Source organism: Podarcis gaigeae (genome assembly GCF_964106915.1).
Source record: "Podarcis gaigeae genome assembly, chromosome: 17".
Lineage (NCBI taxonomy): Eukaryota > Metazoa > Chordata > Lepidosauria > Squamata > Lacertidae > Podarcis > Podarcis gaigeae.
This window is the reverse complement of record NC_139694.1, coordinates 27076809-27093656: the sequence shown is the minus strand read 5'-3', so window position 1 is coordinate 27093656 and position 16848 is coordinate 27076809. Positions and strand designations below refer to the sequence as shown.

The following is a 16848-nucleotide window of genomic DNA, read 5'->3' as shown; positions in this document are numbered from 1 at the left end:
TGGTAGTTGTTTTTCACTTTGACATTTGGTGGGAGGGCGTTCCACAGGGTGGGTGCCACCACCGAGAAGGCCCTCTGCCTGGTTCCCTGTAACTTAGCTTCTCGCAGGGTAGGGAACCGCCAGAAGGCCCTCAGTGGTGGACCTCAGTGTCTGGGCTGAACAATGGAGGTGGAGACTCTCCTTCAGGTATACTGGACCGAGGCTGGTTTTGCATAAGTATAGAGCCAATGAACTAGCAACCAATGAATTTGTACCTCTGTGTGAATAACCTGAGCACCAGGACGAACTGTCACTCACTCTCTCACCTGCCACCTAGAATGCACATAGTGAAGTTCTGAATTTACAAGCCACCATCTCCAACTCTTATTATGGAGGTTCTGCAAAGATGTTCCAAATGGAAATGTCAACACACAGCATCCCTTCAGCAAAGCACACTGGGGTCTCTACCACCAGCCAGGTGTACTAGGGCTACTAGGAGAATACACCTCACAACTTTCAGGAAGAACATCATGGGAAAAGGGAGACCTATCTGACCCCATCCATTCAGTGAAGGCTGGTCACTGAGGGCAAATGCACTGCCCAACCAACCTCAGCCTGCCTTCGGTTAGCCCCAATCTACCTGCTTTTCTCCTTACAACCTGTCTAGAGGCTGGCACTGCCAGTCAGCTCCCTTCTCCTTAGTTTCAGTGTTGCCCTTGAAGAACTCATCAGGGAAGAGGATGGGGACAAAACTAGATGTCAGGGGCTGGCTGGATGAGGAAGAGTGGGGGCAGCCATCTGCCCAAGAGCCCCCCAGGGAGGACACAGAAGAAGACGACTTTGAACCTGGCAGCCAGTGCACAGAGGCGGGGGTGGGTATGGAAGCGGGGCACCCAGAGAATTTTTTTTCTGTGGGTTCCTGGGCCTCCAGGGCCCCCTGAAGTTGGTGTCCCTGTGGAGGAGCGAGTGCCATTGTTCAACTATGCAATGAATTTTCTTATCCATCCTGAATCCTCCAGCATTCTGCTTCATTAGATGCCCACAACTTCCTGTGTTATCCTGCCTAGAGCTGATGGTAATAATAATAATAATAATAATAATAATAATAATAATAATAATAATAATTATTATTTATTAGTTATACCCCGCCCATCTGGCTGAGCTTCCCCAGCCACTCTGGGCGGCTTCCAACAGAATATTAAAATACATCAAACATTAAAATCTTCCCCAAACAGGGCTGCCTTCAGATGTCTTCTAAAAGTCAGGTAGTTGTTCTCTTTGACATTTAGTGGGAGGGCGTTCCACAGGGTGGGCGCCACCACCGAGAAGGCCCTCTGCCTGGTTCCCTGTAACTTGGCTTCGCGCAGTGAGGGATCCGCCAGAAGGCCCTCGGCACTGGACGTCAGTGTCCAGGCAGAATGATGGGGGTGGCGACGCTCCTTCAGATATATTACTGGTATTCACAGTCCCAAACATCTGGAGGGTACCACATTGGCTACCCAGTGCTAGAGACACCCAAGGCTGCGGTTTGTTTGTTTTTGTTTTCTACTGCTACCTCATACCTGCGTCCAGTCTGAAAGAAGCCACTCAGGGGGGCAGTCCTCATTTTGGCAGGCTTGTTGGGAGGCGGGCCTCAAAGTGGAGCAGAATGTTTCTGGAAGCTCCAGGAAACTCCCATCGGCCATGCGCTGCTTGCAGAGCACTTCCCGCTTCTCAAGGCCACCCCCGCACGTCTGTGAACACTGGAGGACAACAGAAGCGGCAGAGGCCTCAGAGCTTGCGGACATTTGCAGCAACCGCCATGCATCAGGTCGCTTGAATCGCAACTGAAGTGAATGGGAGCGACCTGACTGCATGTGAGATGGCAGCCATTACATACAGCCTACTTGTGAGAAGAGTGTAAGTTAAACAAACAGCAGAAGTGGAGCTGTCCTTTGGCGCTCTCTTTGCTCAGAAAACCCTCTGTTCAACACCAGGCCCAGCCTAACTCCACAGTCTAATCCACCAGCCCCACCAAATTTTAATTCATGGGAAAGCTACACCCTGGGTCTTCAATCCACAGCTCCCTAAATAATTGGTTTGCAAGGTTAATATAATAAACTACTAAACCACATAGTCCTTTATTTTTATGACTCTTGGTGACTGCTGTGAGCACTGCTTCCAAAAATAAAAGGGGAGGGTTACTGGAGTCAATGTAAGTATGTTAGATTAATTTCTAATGAACCACATCTCCCTCCCTCTTTAAGCTAAATCTTCTCCTGCATACATTCATGCAGGCAGGCAGGGAACTAGATTCACTTGACCCAATGAGGCCAGTGAGGCCCTGCTTCTAGCATTTCTTTTTATGCACAAACCACCAGGTTAAAGAATATGGTGCCCATGTTGTGGACTGCAACTTCCACCATACTGGCTGGGGCTGATGGGAGTTGGAGTCCAAAATCCAAGGTACCATGTTAGGTTCCCAAAAGTAAGTTGAAACTGGTTCCATACTCTCCTGGTATGTCCCACAGAGGATCTTATGGTCTTCAAACAAAAACATCTTTGAGGTCCCGGGCCACAGAGCGGTTAGGCTGGCCTCAGCCAGAGCCAGGGCTTTTTCGGCTGTGGCTCCGATCTGGTGGAATACTCTGTCACAAGAGACTAGGGCCCTGCGGGACTTGACATCTTTCCGCAGGGCCTGCAAGACAGAGCTGTTCCACCAGGCCTTTGGCCAGGGCACAGCCTGACCCCCTTCTTTGGTGGCAATCCTCACAGAACTCTAGCCCAATGGTTGCAATTAATCTGATTTGAATTGATTTTATAATGAAATGATTTTAGAATGTTGTATCATTTTAATGTTGTTAGCTGCTCTGAGCCCTGCTTCGGCTGGGGAGGGCGGGATATAAATAAAATTATATTATTATTATTATTATTATTATTATTATTATTATTATTATTATTCTATTTGCACCTGTCTATTGGCTAATATCAATTAGTGATTTGTATGCTGATCCTCGGGATGACTTATCACATTCATATTTCCTCTGATAAAAAACTTCCTACAATCTTGGTTATTATCCCTTTTGGTTCCCAATTAAAGAGCGTGAGATCAAGCGAGTGAGAGAACTACTCAATGGAGTCCGTGCACATATTCAACTGCAAGGCCAGCAAGCAGTGAGAAATAAAAGTGATGCCTAAGCCTCCACTTGTGAACTAGCTCTATGTCCCACATATGACAATGTGCAAAATGAACCGTGAGTTGGAAGGCAATGAAAACAGGTATGAAGGAGGAGTCGCGTTGCGTGCTTGTCCCTACAGTCCCTTTGACATTATAGCTAAATCATTTACAAAATGTCTGACAGGGGCTGACATGATATGGGAGATAGACCTATCCACAACAGGCTCTTTCTGATGCTTTAGGATGCTACAACAAAAAAAATTCCTTCCAGTAGCACCTTAAAGACCAACTAAGTTAGTTCTTGGTATGAGCTTTTGTGTGCATGCACACTTCTTCAGATACACTGAAACAGAAGTTTCCAGACCCTTCTATATAGTGAGAAGGTGGGGAGGGGTATTACTCAGAAGGGTGGTGGGAATGGGTGATTGGCAGATAGCTGTGATGAGCCTGTTGACGAGCCTGTTGAGGATGCTACAGTTTCCCATAAAGGTGTTTTAACGCACAGGTGTGTGTGCATAGATAATTCGCTATCCAATCTACCAAACAAAACACACATACAACACACAAACAGGTTTTGCTTTGTGAAACACAAAAGGAGCTTTCAAATTATTTGGGGCTAGTTTTTAGAATTATTCGCTGAGTAGTACCTAGAGCAGTAAACAAAGGGAGGCACACAGATGAGATTTCTTTTCTTTCTTTGCCCTTGCATTATTATGAATTGCAGCTGTATTATTTATATTGTTGTTGCTATTAATGTATCTTTGACACATTTATTTATCCCCTTTTTCTGCTCCCCTGTACTGTTTGTCTCTGTGGCATATGCACTAACTAGAATTATCGGGTGGGTGCATCAGTATGTTTGGGTATGTGACGAGGGGTAATGGGAGGGAGAAATGAAGGAGGGGGCTGTCGACTGAAGCATAATTTTGTGAAAAAGAAAACCTCAACAAATTACAGTGGAACCTTGGTTCTCAAACGTAATCCGTTCCTGGAGTCCATTCTGTTATGTACTGAAGTTCTCACCCTGGGCCAGCAGGGGGATACTGTAGATAGTTATGCAAATAAGGGATCGAAAGTGACGTTCAGTGATTGGATAGTTTTAGAAAATTGTTACAGTTATGTTGTACTGGAGCTCTATATAAGCAGGCTGACTGAACCCTTCAGTTCAGTTCTGTTCTGGCCTGTGAATAAACAAGAGCTGTTTGAAGAATCGCTATGTCGTCTGATATGTTCACCCACAACTTAACACGTTCAACTCCTGAAACGGTTCAGGAACCAAGGCACAGCTTCTGATTGGCTGCAGGAACTTCCTGCAGCCAATCAGAAGCCGCGCCGGACGCTCGGCTTCCAAAGAACGTTAAAAAACCGGAACAATCGTTTCCAGTTTCCGATCATTCGGGAGCCGGAACGTTTGGCTCCCAAGGCGTTCAGGAGCCGAGGTTCCACTGTATTCGCAACAGCAAAAGGTAAATAAACACCCAACAGCTTTACAACTTTAAACTTTTGTAAGCAAAGCGACTAAAAAACAGTGACAGTAACAACATATTGTATACAGCAGGGCAAGAGCCTCACTACTGAAATGCTGCATTATGTGGACTGTCATTCACAGAGCACTAATTCACCAGTTGTCTGAAATGTGCCAAAATTAACAGTGATTATAACTTCCTTCTATGGACAAGATAATATGTCGTAAGCAGTTATTTTCTACTTGGAATTGTTCACTTGCATTGTTAGGCATTGAGACCAAACAGATGCAGAAGGAAAAAGGAATCATGCTTTCCAAAACTTTAATGGTTACTGTTGGATCCTAAAGCATTCTAATTGCTGCATTCAGAAGGTTCCCCCCCCCTTTCTTCCAAAAATACTGGGAGAAAAAACAGTTTTGAAGGGGCAGGAGAGGGGAAAGAAGCCTTTAAAAATGTTCTGGGACATGTCAGCCCAAGGAACTTTAATAGATATTCTGAAAAGTGAGCCACGGTTTGTTCTATTAAAAGTCCCTTCCCTTCAGCAGTAAAGCGAAGATAGAAAAAGATTTATTGATGCAACCCTTTGCAGCCACTTTCTGCAAAAGAGATGTTTACCGGGGCTTATAAAAATGAATTCTGATACCATTTTCTTTTGGGTGGGAGGCGAGGAGAGGAGATAACCCCTCAAAACAAGGTAAACACCCTCACAGCTTTATCCCAAATATGGAACGTTTTAAAAATAAAGACTTGAATTTATAAGGATGTATTTTTAATCACTCAAAATGTTAAACATGCTGATGGTTATCTCAGGAGTTCTTCTGCCAAGAACATTAAAGCTTTATTAAATAAATAAATAAAATTCTAATTTGGGCCATCTTTCCTTATGGGAACTCAAAAGCCACAGCGAAGAAGAGTGGTAGTGCTTGTAGCTAAAATATTGTATTCATGCAAAAAACGGCAGTAGATACAATGAACTTCCCAGAGCGAGGTTTACCCCATGTCAGTGGGGCAGCCAAAGAGGGTGTCTATGGGGGCAGTGGGCTTGCCTCAAAATCAAAGCAGAAATGAGGGACTGTGTTTACCAGGGGTCAGCAACCTTTTCCGGTCCACTGTCCCTCAGACCATGTGGTGGGCCAGACTATATTTTGAAAAAAATGATGAATGAATTCCTATGCCCCACAAATAACCCAGAGATGCATTGTAAATAAAAGCACACATTCTACTCATGTAAAAACTGTTAGAATTCCTGCTCCATGATTGCAGTCATGGGATTGTTGTCTTTCACATGACAGTGTATGTTTTGACTCCACAAAGTGGGAAGTGACGGAGACAGGATGTTTGTGTTATTGTGTTCCGTGAAGTAGGACTATTGTCCTGTTTTTTCTCTCTTTGCTGCCATGTTGCAGTGCTCCGTGTGTGTTTATATGTAAATAAAGTAGATTAGCCCAAATGCTGAGTTGCTGAGGTGTGTCATGCATGATGCACAAACTCTGTGGATCCCTAAGTGTGCCAGTGTCGGCTGGCATCGGTCGCTGTGATGTTCGGGCTGAAGAAAGCTTTTGAAGCTCCCGAATGAAAGACCAGGAGGGAGAGAACATGCCAGTTGAGCACGTGTCTCTGCCAGGGTAGTGTAGGCCGAGCTCCTGACAAAAACACCAGGCAGGCTCCACAAATAACCCAGAGATGCATTTTAAATAAAAGCACACATTCTACTCATGTAAAAACTGTTAGAATTCCTGCTCCATGATTGCAGTCATGGGATTGTTGTCTTTCACATGACAGTGTATATTTTGACTCCACAAAGTGGGAAGTGACGGTGACAGGATGTTTGTGTTATTGTGTTCCGTGAAGGACATCTATTGTCCTGTTTTCTCTCTCTTTGCTGTCTGATGCTAGAGAGGGAGGGAGCCAGAGATGCATTTTAAATAAAAGGACACATTCTACTCACATAAAAACTTGCTGATTCCCGGACCATCCGTGGGCCAGACTAAGAAGGCGATTGGGCCACATCTGGCCCATGGGCCTTTGGTTGCCTACCCCTGGTGTTGATCTTTGATGGGGTTCAGAATTTGCATCTTCCCTGTTTGTTGCGCAAGTGGAGGAAACTTCATGCCTTGGTTCACTGAATGAAAGACATTACTTACCTGTTGCCACTCCGAGAGGTACCAGGACGGGGGGCAGTCAAAACGATTGCAGGCTTGCACCTGGATGGGCTGGGGCTTGTGGCACAGCCCGTCTGCCAAGATCACCGTCTCGTTGGTTTCTCGCGAGAGGAGGTGAGAGCAGAAGACGTCTCGGGTCTGCAGTCCTACGCCGCAGGTGAGGCTACAGGAGCTCCACTGCCCCGTCTCCCACCTGAGGGGAAAAGCCGCGAAGAGGAAACCACTGCATCAAAACAAGTTTCCCAAACCTCTTACCAATCTGCCTGCCTTTTCGCTCTGCATGAGAAACTCTGGAATGGATCATGCCTAATGTTACAATCCTATACACCAGGAGTGAGGCAGAAGGCTGCATTCCTTTCCGGGCACCTCTGCCCCCCGTGGGCAAGGCCAGAGGCAAAAAAGAAATGGTCACAACTCTTACCTAGATCCAGTCATGCAGAAGTTTTTACACAAACCCAGGAGGGCTGCTTACAGAGGCAAACACAAAAAGGAGTCTACTGGTTATTTGAGAAAGGCTGTGGAATCTGGGAAGGTGGTACATGTGCAGCTCCCCAGGGGATGGTATTACTGTGCCATCGGACTGGGAGTCTTCATAAGAGAGCTGCTCCAGAGGAAGAACTGTGAGGGGAGAGAGACTTTCTGCTCATCATTGGCTCCCAGTACATTTCTGAGCACAATTCAAAGTGTTGGTGCTGACCTTCAAAGCCCTAAACGGCCTCAGTCAGATATACCTGAAGGAACGTCTCCACCCCCATCTTTCAGCCCGGACACTGAGGTCCAGCGCCGAGGGCCTTCTGGCAGTTCCCTCCCTGCAAGAAGTGAGGTTACAGGGAACCAGGCAGAGGGCCTTCTCGATGGTGGCACCCGCCCTGTGGAATGCCCTCCCATCAGATGTCAAGGAAATAAACAACTATCTGACTTTTAGAAGACATCTGAAGGCAGCTCTGTACAGGGAAGTTTTTAACATCTGATGTTTTAATATATTTTTAATCTTTTGTTGGAAGTCGCCCAGAGTGGCTGGGGAAACCCAGCCAGATGGGCAGGGTATTATTAATTAATTAATTAATTAATTAATTAATTAATTATCATCATCATCAGGCAATGGCTTTGCCTGCTTTGCCCCACCCTCCAGCCCTAGGAGCCTCTCCCAGAACATGACATTGAGACCTGCAGAAGCAGCTGGGAAGAGAGAAGAGGAGCTCAGGGATATATATATTTAAAATAATTTTATAAGTTATGTGTCCTTGTTTTTCAACTTGATCCTTTTACATGACTTTGTGGTGTTTTATGCATTGTGACTGGCCACCATTTTTATTGATTACACTTTAATCACAATAACTAATTAATTACTATTTGCTGATATTTAATTTCACTGTTTACCATTACGTTCTAATGGCTTATTGAATATTGCTTTATTTTATATAAGTTGTTTATTTTAAAGTTATTGTGGCTTTTTTCTTGTAATTGGATCAGATTGTTATTAACGTGCGTGACCTTGGCTGTCTATTTTGTTGTTTCTTCGCCTTGTGAATAATAAGATAGAAAGGCAGTATGCAAATTAAAAGTGAAATGAAAATGAAATGTTCCAGTACAGATGTAGTCTATTTGGTGGATGCAGATTGCACCCAGCATACAACTCAGGCACAGAGCAGGATACATCCTCCATTGTACCGTGTTTGCATTCTGAATATTGCTGGCCAGGATTTGAGGTTTAAATTTGAAATGGTTAACCTTGCAATGTGTTGCTGATGGCAAAAAATTATGGTGTGCATATACATAGGTAAAGGTAAAGGGACCCCTGACCATTAGGTCCAGTCGTGACCGACTCTGGGGTTGCGGTGCTCATCTCGCTTTATTGGCCAAGGGAGCCGGCGTACAGCTTCCGGGTCATGTGGCCAGCATGACTAAGCCGCTTCTGGTGAACCAGAGCAGCGGACAGAAACGCCGTTTACCTTCCCGCCAGAGCAGTACCTATTTATCTACTTGCACTTTGACGTGCTTTCGAACTGCTAGGTTGGCAGGAGCAGGGACCGAGCAATGGGAGCTCACCCCGTTGCGGGGATTCGAACCGCCAACCTTCTTATCGGCAAGTCCTAGGCTCTGTGGTTTAACCCACAGCGCCACCCGTGTGCATATACATACATGGGCACAACTGCACAATGAATACCCGTATCACAATGCCATGTTTTTTTTTAACCTATTGACTTGTTCTCGGCCTAGCAATGTCAATCTGGGGCGCTATAACTATTCCATTTCTCGATGAGAAATTGGCAGATTACAGCTGCTTTTTGTGAGAGAGCACAACTAAACAGGACCATGTTGGCCACAATCCTTAAGCTGCCTATTCCTTAAATTATTGTGACCGAGAGAAATATTGGAACCTAGGAAACATAATGCTCGTGAACTTCCCTTTCCCAGTTATTCCTGCCCTGCCCCGCTATCCTGATATGATGTTCTGCACCCTCATGATGATCTATTTTCTTTTCTTCACTTCACACTGTCATGTCATATTGGCACGACTTTCCCTGTACTTCACACTGTTGGGTTGGGTTCTTTTTTTGTGCCTCTTCAGAAAGAGAAGGTGTGAGAGCAGCTCACCTTGAACCAGAGAGACAAAGAGAACCAGCCAAGGCTTCAGTCACAACTCAGTTCCGGCACCTCTCAGGTGGGCGCCATTGCCATTACAGTGGATGCTCGGGTTGCGAACGTGATGCGTGTGGGATGCACGTTCGCAACCTGCAGCGTTCACAACCCATGTCTGTGCACGAGCGGGTTGCGATTCGGCACTTCTGTGCATGCGCAAAGCGTGATCTTGCACTTCTGAGCATGCGCGACCGCCGAAACCTGGAAGTAACCCGTTCCAGTACTTCCGGGTTTTGGCGGTCCGCAACCTGAAAAAACACAACCTGAAGCGGCTGTAACCCGAGGTACAACTGTATATGAGGACAAGGGAGGCGTTCAGCTAGAAAAATAGCACCGGACCTAGCATATGTCAGAGTATCCTGGAGAGGCAGCCCTGTGAATATACACCAGCTCTCTCCCAGAATCTTATTTACTGACCTTAATAAGGCTATTTGAAGGCCAAGGGACTTTATGAGCATTGCCTAAGTTATGATAAACGAGGGGGCTGCTATCACCACTTTTCTGTGGGACAGCAATGGCACCCGGCTGCCGTTTAATCTAATTCAGAGCAAGTCTGCTTGATACACGAACCTTGAATTACAGGTCCCACGAAGTTGTCAGTCAGAATTAATAATGACATATCGGCTACTCTCTGTGCTTGGCACACCTTAGAGGTATTCAGAGTACTTGGTGGTAAAAAACAAAACAAGACCCAAAACCCAAAATAAAACCCTGCCTTTTGTCTCTTCTTTGGAGGTCTATTTCAATGCAGAGCTTATTGCTACACTTGCCAAAGTTTATTCTTCTGGAGTGGGAGGTTTTCCAGTTACCTCCAGCAGCTCATTGTTTATCCATGGAATAAATGCTCAGCATTCATGTTGGCAATGAGCAGCCTAGCAGGCCATAAGAAGGAATGCATCCTTTATTTGGCTTCTTTAATACTAATAATAAAAGTTCGCAAGTTTTTTTAAAAAATATCCTATTTTTTAACTTTGGATGAAAATAAATCCTGTAGCCTTTTAAAATGTTTGTTTTTTTTCTAAGTAGAGCTGAAATCGAAGAAAGAAAGGGGGACTTTTAAACAGTTTCCTGATTTAGCGAAGTAGTAGGCATGACTGTAACGCATCGTAACCAGTTTTCCTTCTGTTTCCATCATAAACATGCACATGAATGAGGATTTTTAGGAGCAAATCTTTGAACAAAAATTATGTTCGATTGAAACTGCAGTGAAAGGGAGGATCCACAAAATTGTGGTTTTTTGCACAGTAAGCTCCAATCTTCTAACTGGTCGCAGGCATATAAGTTTGGTTGTGCAAGCCTAGCATGTTTCAGAACCAAGTGTGCAAGAGAGATTATCTGATGCAAAGTGACTGGAGAAGGAGGAGGAAGCAGATGATCAGGTGGTATGACTCTACCTTTAGTAAGTGGTTGTAGTTAAAACTCTGCAAAAGCATAGGGAACGCTAGACCTTCTCTAGATGAAAGACCAACTTAAAATTCTTGGCTCTGACCTCTGTTTCCAAATTGTCAATTTATAAACCCACAACGAACGGCTGCCAGATTGTGGTCTGCAGTAGTCTCTTTGCTACCCTAAGAAGCACCAGGAACAGCAGCAGCAGCAGCAGCAGCAGAAGAACGGTGGTTCTTTGCCATTGTTTCCTATGGAAATTTGGCATGCAGATAAATCAAACCTACAGGAGGAGCTGGCTAGAAGCCACTCATTTACCCCCCATGGGCAACTGTTGAAAGCACTAAGCACATCTCCAGACCTGCCACATAACTGCTGGAATGCTATTATGTCTTTTAACCACAAGCAGCTATCTAAAAGGGTTTCAGCTTCTACAAGTGTGCAAAAGGCCAGGAGCAGAAGGCTCTTTGCTTACGCACGGTCTTTAGATGGTTGAAAAACAGAAATGCGCTCAATCCACTGTTCCAAGAAGAGAGGAAGGCAGAGGGGCGAACTCTCTTCTCTGCCATAATGTCAAGTGAAACTCATGGTGTGAACCAATGTTATCATGGGACTGCAAGGTCCTTCTCCTGATTCTAAATCACATGTAGAAGAGGACAAACTTGCAGTATGACGGAGTGCTGTCATGCAGAATGTTTCTCTAGCCCTTATGGGGAAAAGTCAGATAACTAGACCCTGGAATTCCGTTTAAAGCAGCAGTCAAATGTCTTCCAAGCTGCTCTGCTAGTTCTGTCCTGAGCATCTCTACAAGGATTGTTTCTTGCGTGCATTTGGCTCCTTCCCATAGAATTGTAGCTACGACACAAAGACCCAAGGCATCTTGAATACTCATTGCTATGGGTCAGCTCTGTCTGGGCTGTAGGCAGCAGCCTGGAGAGAGTCTGGAGTTTGGGACAGGGAATCAGGACCAGAGAGCAATCAGGCAAAGAGCAGTCGGGAAAAGGCACACCAGAAAGGCCTGACTGGAGAACCACCCAGGAGCCAAGATGAGAAGAGGAGCAGAAACACTAGACCAGGCATAGGCAAAATCGGCCCTCCAGATGTTTTGGGACTACTATTCCCACCTTCCCTGACCACTGGTCCTGTTAGTTAGGGATCATGGGAGTTGTAGGCCAAAAACATCTGGAGGGCCAAGTTTGCCTATGCCTGCATTAGGCATGCTACAGCTCAAATAGACCTAGCTGCTCAAGGCTCAAGCAAAGCAAACCCTCTTGTCTTCCTTCCTATCCAGAATGAGCCAGCGGCCTGCCTCGGTGGGTGGAAGCAGTCTAGATCCAGAAGGTTCTTCCCCGAGAACTGGAGCAGATTGCATGGCCAGGCAGAGATTGTCACAGTCTGGTTCATGGGCAAACAAAGTCCTGGCTGGGGACGTCGGGACCGGGGGCAAGATGGCGGGGTGGGAGCAGGAACGGGAGTCCAGAAGCCAGAAGTAGGGAAGCCAAGAGTCTGAGTATCAGAGAGCTGGGAGTCAAGAAGTCAAGGGTTCGAGGGTCAAGAAGCAAGGAGTCACAAAGGCAGGGATCTGAGGATCAAGGAGTCACGAAGGCAGGGGTCCGAGGAGTCAAGGAACCAAACGCAGCAAGGCAAGGAGCGTGTTGCTGTGGCAAAGAGCTGAAGGGAAATGCTGACCTTATATCCTTTCCCAGATCTTGCCACCAGGTGCTGTGAGTTACCAATCGGCCCCTCCTGTGTGGCCGCGCCTTGCCTCTTCAGAACAAACTTAGGAAGGCCCCTGTTAAGTTGTAGGTGAACATATCAGACGACACAGCGATTATGCAAACAGCTCTTGTTTATTCACAGGCCAGAACAGAACTGAACTGAAGGGTTCAGCCAGCCTGCTTATATAGAGCTCCACTAGAGTGCAACAGTAACCATTTTCTGTAACTATCCAATCACTGAACATCACTTTCGATCCCTTATTTGCATATGTGGACCTGAACTATCTACAGTATCCCCCTGCTGGCCCAGAGATGTGGAGCCACCCTCTTGCTGCAGCTTCCTGAATGGGGAGAGGCAGGGTAACAGTGAGGTTTGGTTTGCATGGGCAGTACAACCAGGCTGGCTTTGGTGGTATGGCCACACATCCCTGACTGTTTCCTTGCCTCCCGCCCTGCCCAGGTAAGCTGCAGCAATGCTGGTGTCAGGAAGGTGGCTCCATGGGTCCACTGGCCACACACAGGCCACTGCTACCTGAGGTTGCAGTTATGGAACTCACTGCGTGGGGCACAGATTAGGAGTTCCTGAAACTATGAATAATGGGAAACAAAAATGTGAAGAAACTTGGCAAAGCCACTTCCGCCCTGCAGAGGAGGTGGGATTGCGGGCTTCACGGCCCAGCCCCCGCACAATTGGGGGACTTCCTGGTCGCGTCACCCCCTGGCCAGCCAATCGGCTGGCTCTGGGGGCATGGCCTGCCCTATTTAAGGCAGGCACGGCTGGGGATCGCCCTCTTTTGCCACCTACCAGCTATTCCTGTTTCCCACCCTCCCGCCCTATAAGGTTTTGTTCCTTGACCTTGCTATGGACCTTGGTTGGTCGCCGTTGAGGGGCCTAGTAGGAATTTTTCCACTTGGCAAATTGGCACCAGATACTTGGTTTTCGCCTACCTCGTAGCAAATCGTCACAACTTTCTTGGTATTGCTGGTTAGTCATTGGTATTGTTCTGTAGATGGAAGAGGAGAGGAAGTGCCATCACCTGCCCTGCATATTGAAGGGTAGCCCGACAAAGGATTCTGAGGGGCGTGGCCCTGTCCAAAGCCTAGGGAGGTGAGAGGCTAAGGCACGCCCCAAGCAGTGACCCTGGGGGAGTTCCTAGTTGATGTGCATCAGCAGGACTCCCCCTACTGGTGGTTAACCCTTCCCGGATTTCAAGCAGACGGCCTGGAGTTGGATATAGTCGGTTAGGACCAATGCCTAAGCCAATACTGCTCATCACCTGTAACCAATAAAGTTGTGGCCTTATTTAGCCCTTTAACCTTAATAATTGTGTCATGTGTCTTTATTTCCACTGGGGGGGGGCGGGAACTCGCCACGCAATGATGATCACTGCCGTGATTGCATTCTAAGGCAGTTTCACTCACAGCTTTTTAAATTGCCGCGGGTGCAATCAGAGCAGTGATATGAGACAGAGAGATAGACAGACAGCCCCTGCTGACTGATTTATCGTCTTTCAATTAAATTGTTTCGGATAGCCTTCTATAAATAAATTTTGCCTTAGAGGTTTCAGGTGAAGAGGTGAACATCCATGTGTGCAAAAATTAGGAATAAGAATGAAGAAAACTCCTTTGTGCAAAACACTTTAGAATGAAGCCAGTATGTGCCATGAAGATTCAGTAATTATAAACGAATAAAAAGGAGGCAGTGATATATGGCATGATGGATGTTGTGAAGGATGAAGAATTACAATTTCCATAAGGATCACCCAGAGAAAAACGACCTATTGTGGAAAACCAGGTGTCACATCCTGTTAAGAGTTGGACAAATAATCTACAATAAATCACCTGGTTGACAAATTAGATTTCCCCCACTTGCAATTGTCCATGAAAAAGCCATAAAAAATAATACTATGTCCATTTGCTTAATGTATAAACCAATAAGGTAGAATGCTATTTTTACTATGCGAGTTATTCTCAATGACTGGCTCACATGACACACAATACCAATCTTTGGCTTTGCAGAACTGTGCAAATTTGTGGGCTCCCAGAGAGGAATTTGTAGCCATGCTAATCTTCCCCCAAACTTTTTGCTGCTGTACCGCCCTGAGTTAAGGTTCGGCATACTGACTCATCAGAACAGTGATTTCTGGTTAAGCTCTCTCCTCACTAATCACAAGCTGTAACCAGACTTGAATTGATGCTTTTGAATTATGGTGCTGGAGGAGACTCTTGGGAGTCCCATGGACTGCAAGAAGATCAAACCTATCCATTCTGAAGGAAATCAGCCCTGAGTGCTCACTGGAAGGACAGATCCTGAAGCTGAGGCTCCAATACTTTGGCCACCTTATGAGAAGAGAAGACTCCCTGGAAAAGACCCTGATGCTGGGAAAGATGGAGGGCACAAGGAGAAGGAGACGACAGAGGTCGAGATGGTTGGACTGTGTTCTCGAGGCTACCAGCATGAGTTTGACCAAACTGCGGGAGGCAGTGGAAGACAGGAGTGCCTGGCATGCTCTGGTCCATGGGGTCACAAAGAGTCGGACACGACTAAATAACAACCAGGCTTGGACTGCAGTTCCCTGCTACCATGCGCAAGTTCTGGCAACACAACAACATATTTACATAAAACAAGTTCCAGATCAGGTTTTCCTTTTTTCACATTCTCATTGATACTTTGGATATTATGGTCAAGATCTATGGGGCTGATTTAGTATTTAAAGTCCTGGATGTGTTTTACAGAATGGTTTACCTTTTCCTTTTAAATCGGGATGAGGTACCTGGGGCCTCAGCTGGCATGGCCAGAGATGTTGAGAGTTCTCATCCAGCAGTATATGGAAGGCCACAGTTCACCATCCTGCTCTAAATGATTGGTCTGCATTGCATATCTCAAGCTACCGGTGACATTCCCTTCATTGGGCGTGGTGTGTGCTGTGCTGTTTGAGAAACAGATGCCCCAAATTCGTTTGGGCCAGCCTTTCTCAACCTGTGGGTCCCCAGATGTTGTTGGACTACAACTCCCATCACCCCTAGCTAGCAAGGCCAGAGCTCAGGGATCATGGGAGTTGTAGTCCAACAACATCTGGGGACCCACAGGTTGAGAACCACTGCCTTAGGCAAATGGAACAAGAAGAGAAGAAGAAGAATTTGGATTTGATATGCTGCTATATCACTACCCTAGGGAGTCTCAAAGCGGCTAGCATTCTCCTTTCCCTTCCTCCCCCACAACAAACACTCTGTGAGGTGAGTGGGGCTGAGAGACTTCAGAGACGTGTGACTAGCCCAAGGTCACCCAGCAGCTGCATGTGGAGGAGCAGGGAATCGAACCCGGTTCACCAGATTACGAATCCACTGCTCTTAACCACTACACCACACTGGCTCTTATGAACAAGTCATGAACTTCCTTAGACCCAGGCTATGGATTGCAATCGTGCGCCTGACTATGTGCTCATTCAACCCAATTCTTTACATCTTTGCTCCTAACTACAGATTGTTTCCAACGCTAGTCCAACTCAGAGTAGACCCTTTGAAATCACTGAATCCAAGTTAGTACGTCAGTGGGTATAATCTGAGTCGCACTAGCACTGGCTGCAACTCTAAGGCTGCAGTCCTATTCCTACTTAGCTGGGGGTGAGTCCCCTTGAATTCCCTAGACCTTACTTCTGAGTAGACATGGTTGGACTTCTGATGTAAGCTTCACCCAGTGTGAATATGAGCACAGCCTGGGTCTCACTGAAATCAATGCAATTATGCAGGGGGCGTTTGTTTAATTATTTTAGTGACCGGAAAGATGCTCAGGGTCAATAGTTTCCAAACAGGAAGACTTCTATATATAAACCATACTGAGCTATATAATGGAGAATTGCTGAATAAGGGTTTGGATGGATCCTACAGCTCTCCCACCCTAAAAATGAAACCTCCATAATTTAAGGTATATGGTAAATACTTTCAGGAGTGAAGTATTTAATGAAAATCTGGATATTTAAGACCCCCCCTCAAAAAAATAACAATAAAATAAAAAAGGTGCTGCCAAGCAGTCCAAACTTCCTTTTATTGACTGCTTTATAAATAAACTGAGCTATTTTTGCAAATTCGGTAACCATTTCATGATTGTCCCAGTCTTTTCTCCTCCCAACACACTCAAAAATGTCTATATACAGTTTTAAAGAGAGTTTTTACAAATTCTTCTATATGAATGGAAATGATTGAGTAACCTTTGGAAACAGAGTTTTAAAAACAGAGGAAAGTAACAGTGGGGTAGTGGGGTGGGGATAGGTGGTCTTATTAAATCACCAACTTTTTGTGAATTCTGTATTGCAAAGGAAAAGCAAACAGCTTTCTAT

General features: G+C 45.8%; 1 protein-coding gene across 1 annotated transcript in view; it reads right to left on the bottom strand.

Moving 5' to 3' along the window:
- The window catches only part of ADAMTSL1 (ADAMTS like 1), a 257653-nt gene that overhangs the window by 61210 nt on the left and 179595 nt on the right, over positions 1-16848 (bottom strand). Inside the window, exons 16-17 of the mRNA XM_083718246.1 lie at positions 6747-6957; positions 1542-1721 (exon numbers count right to left, since the gene is read on the bottom strand). Of these exons, the coding sequence (XP_083574372.1) occupies positions 1542-1721; positions 6747-6957 (391 nt within the window). The remainder of the gene's footprint in view (positions 1-1541; positions 1722-6746; positions 6958-16848) is intronic.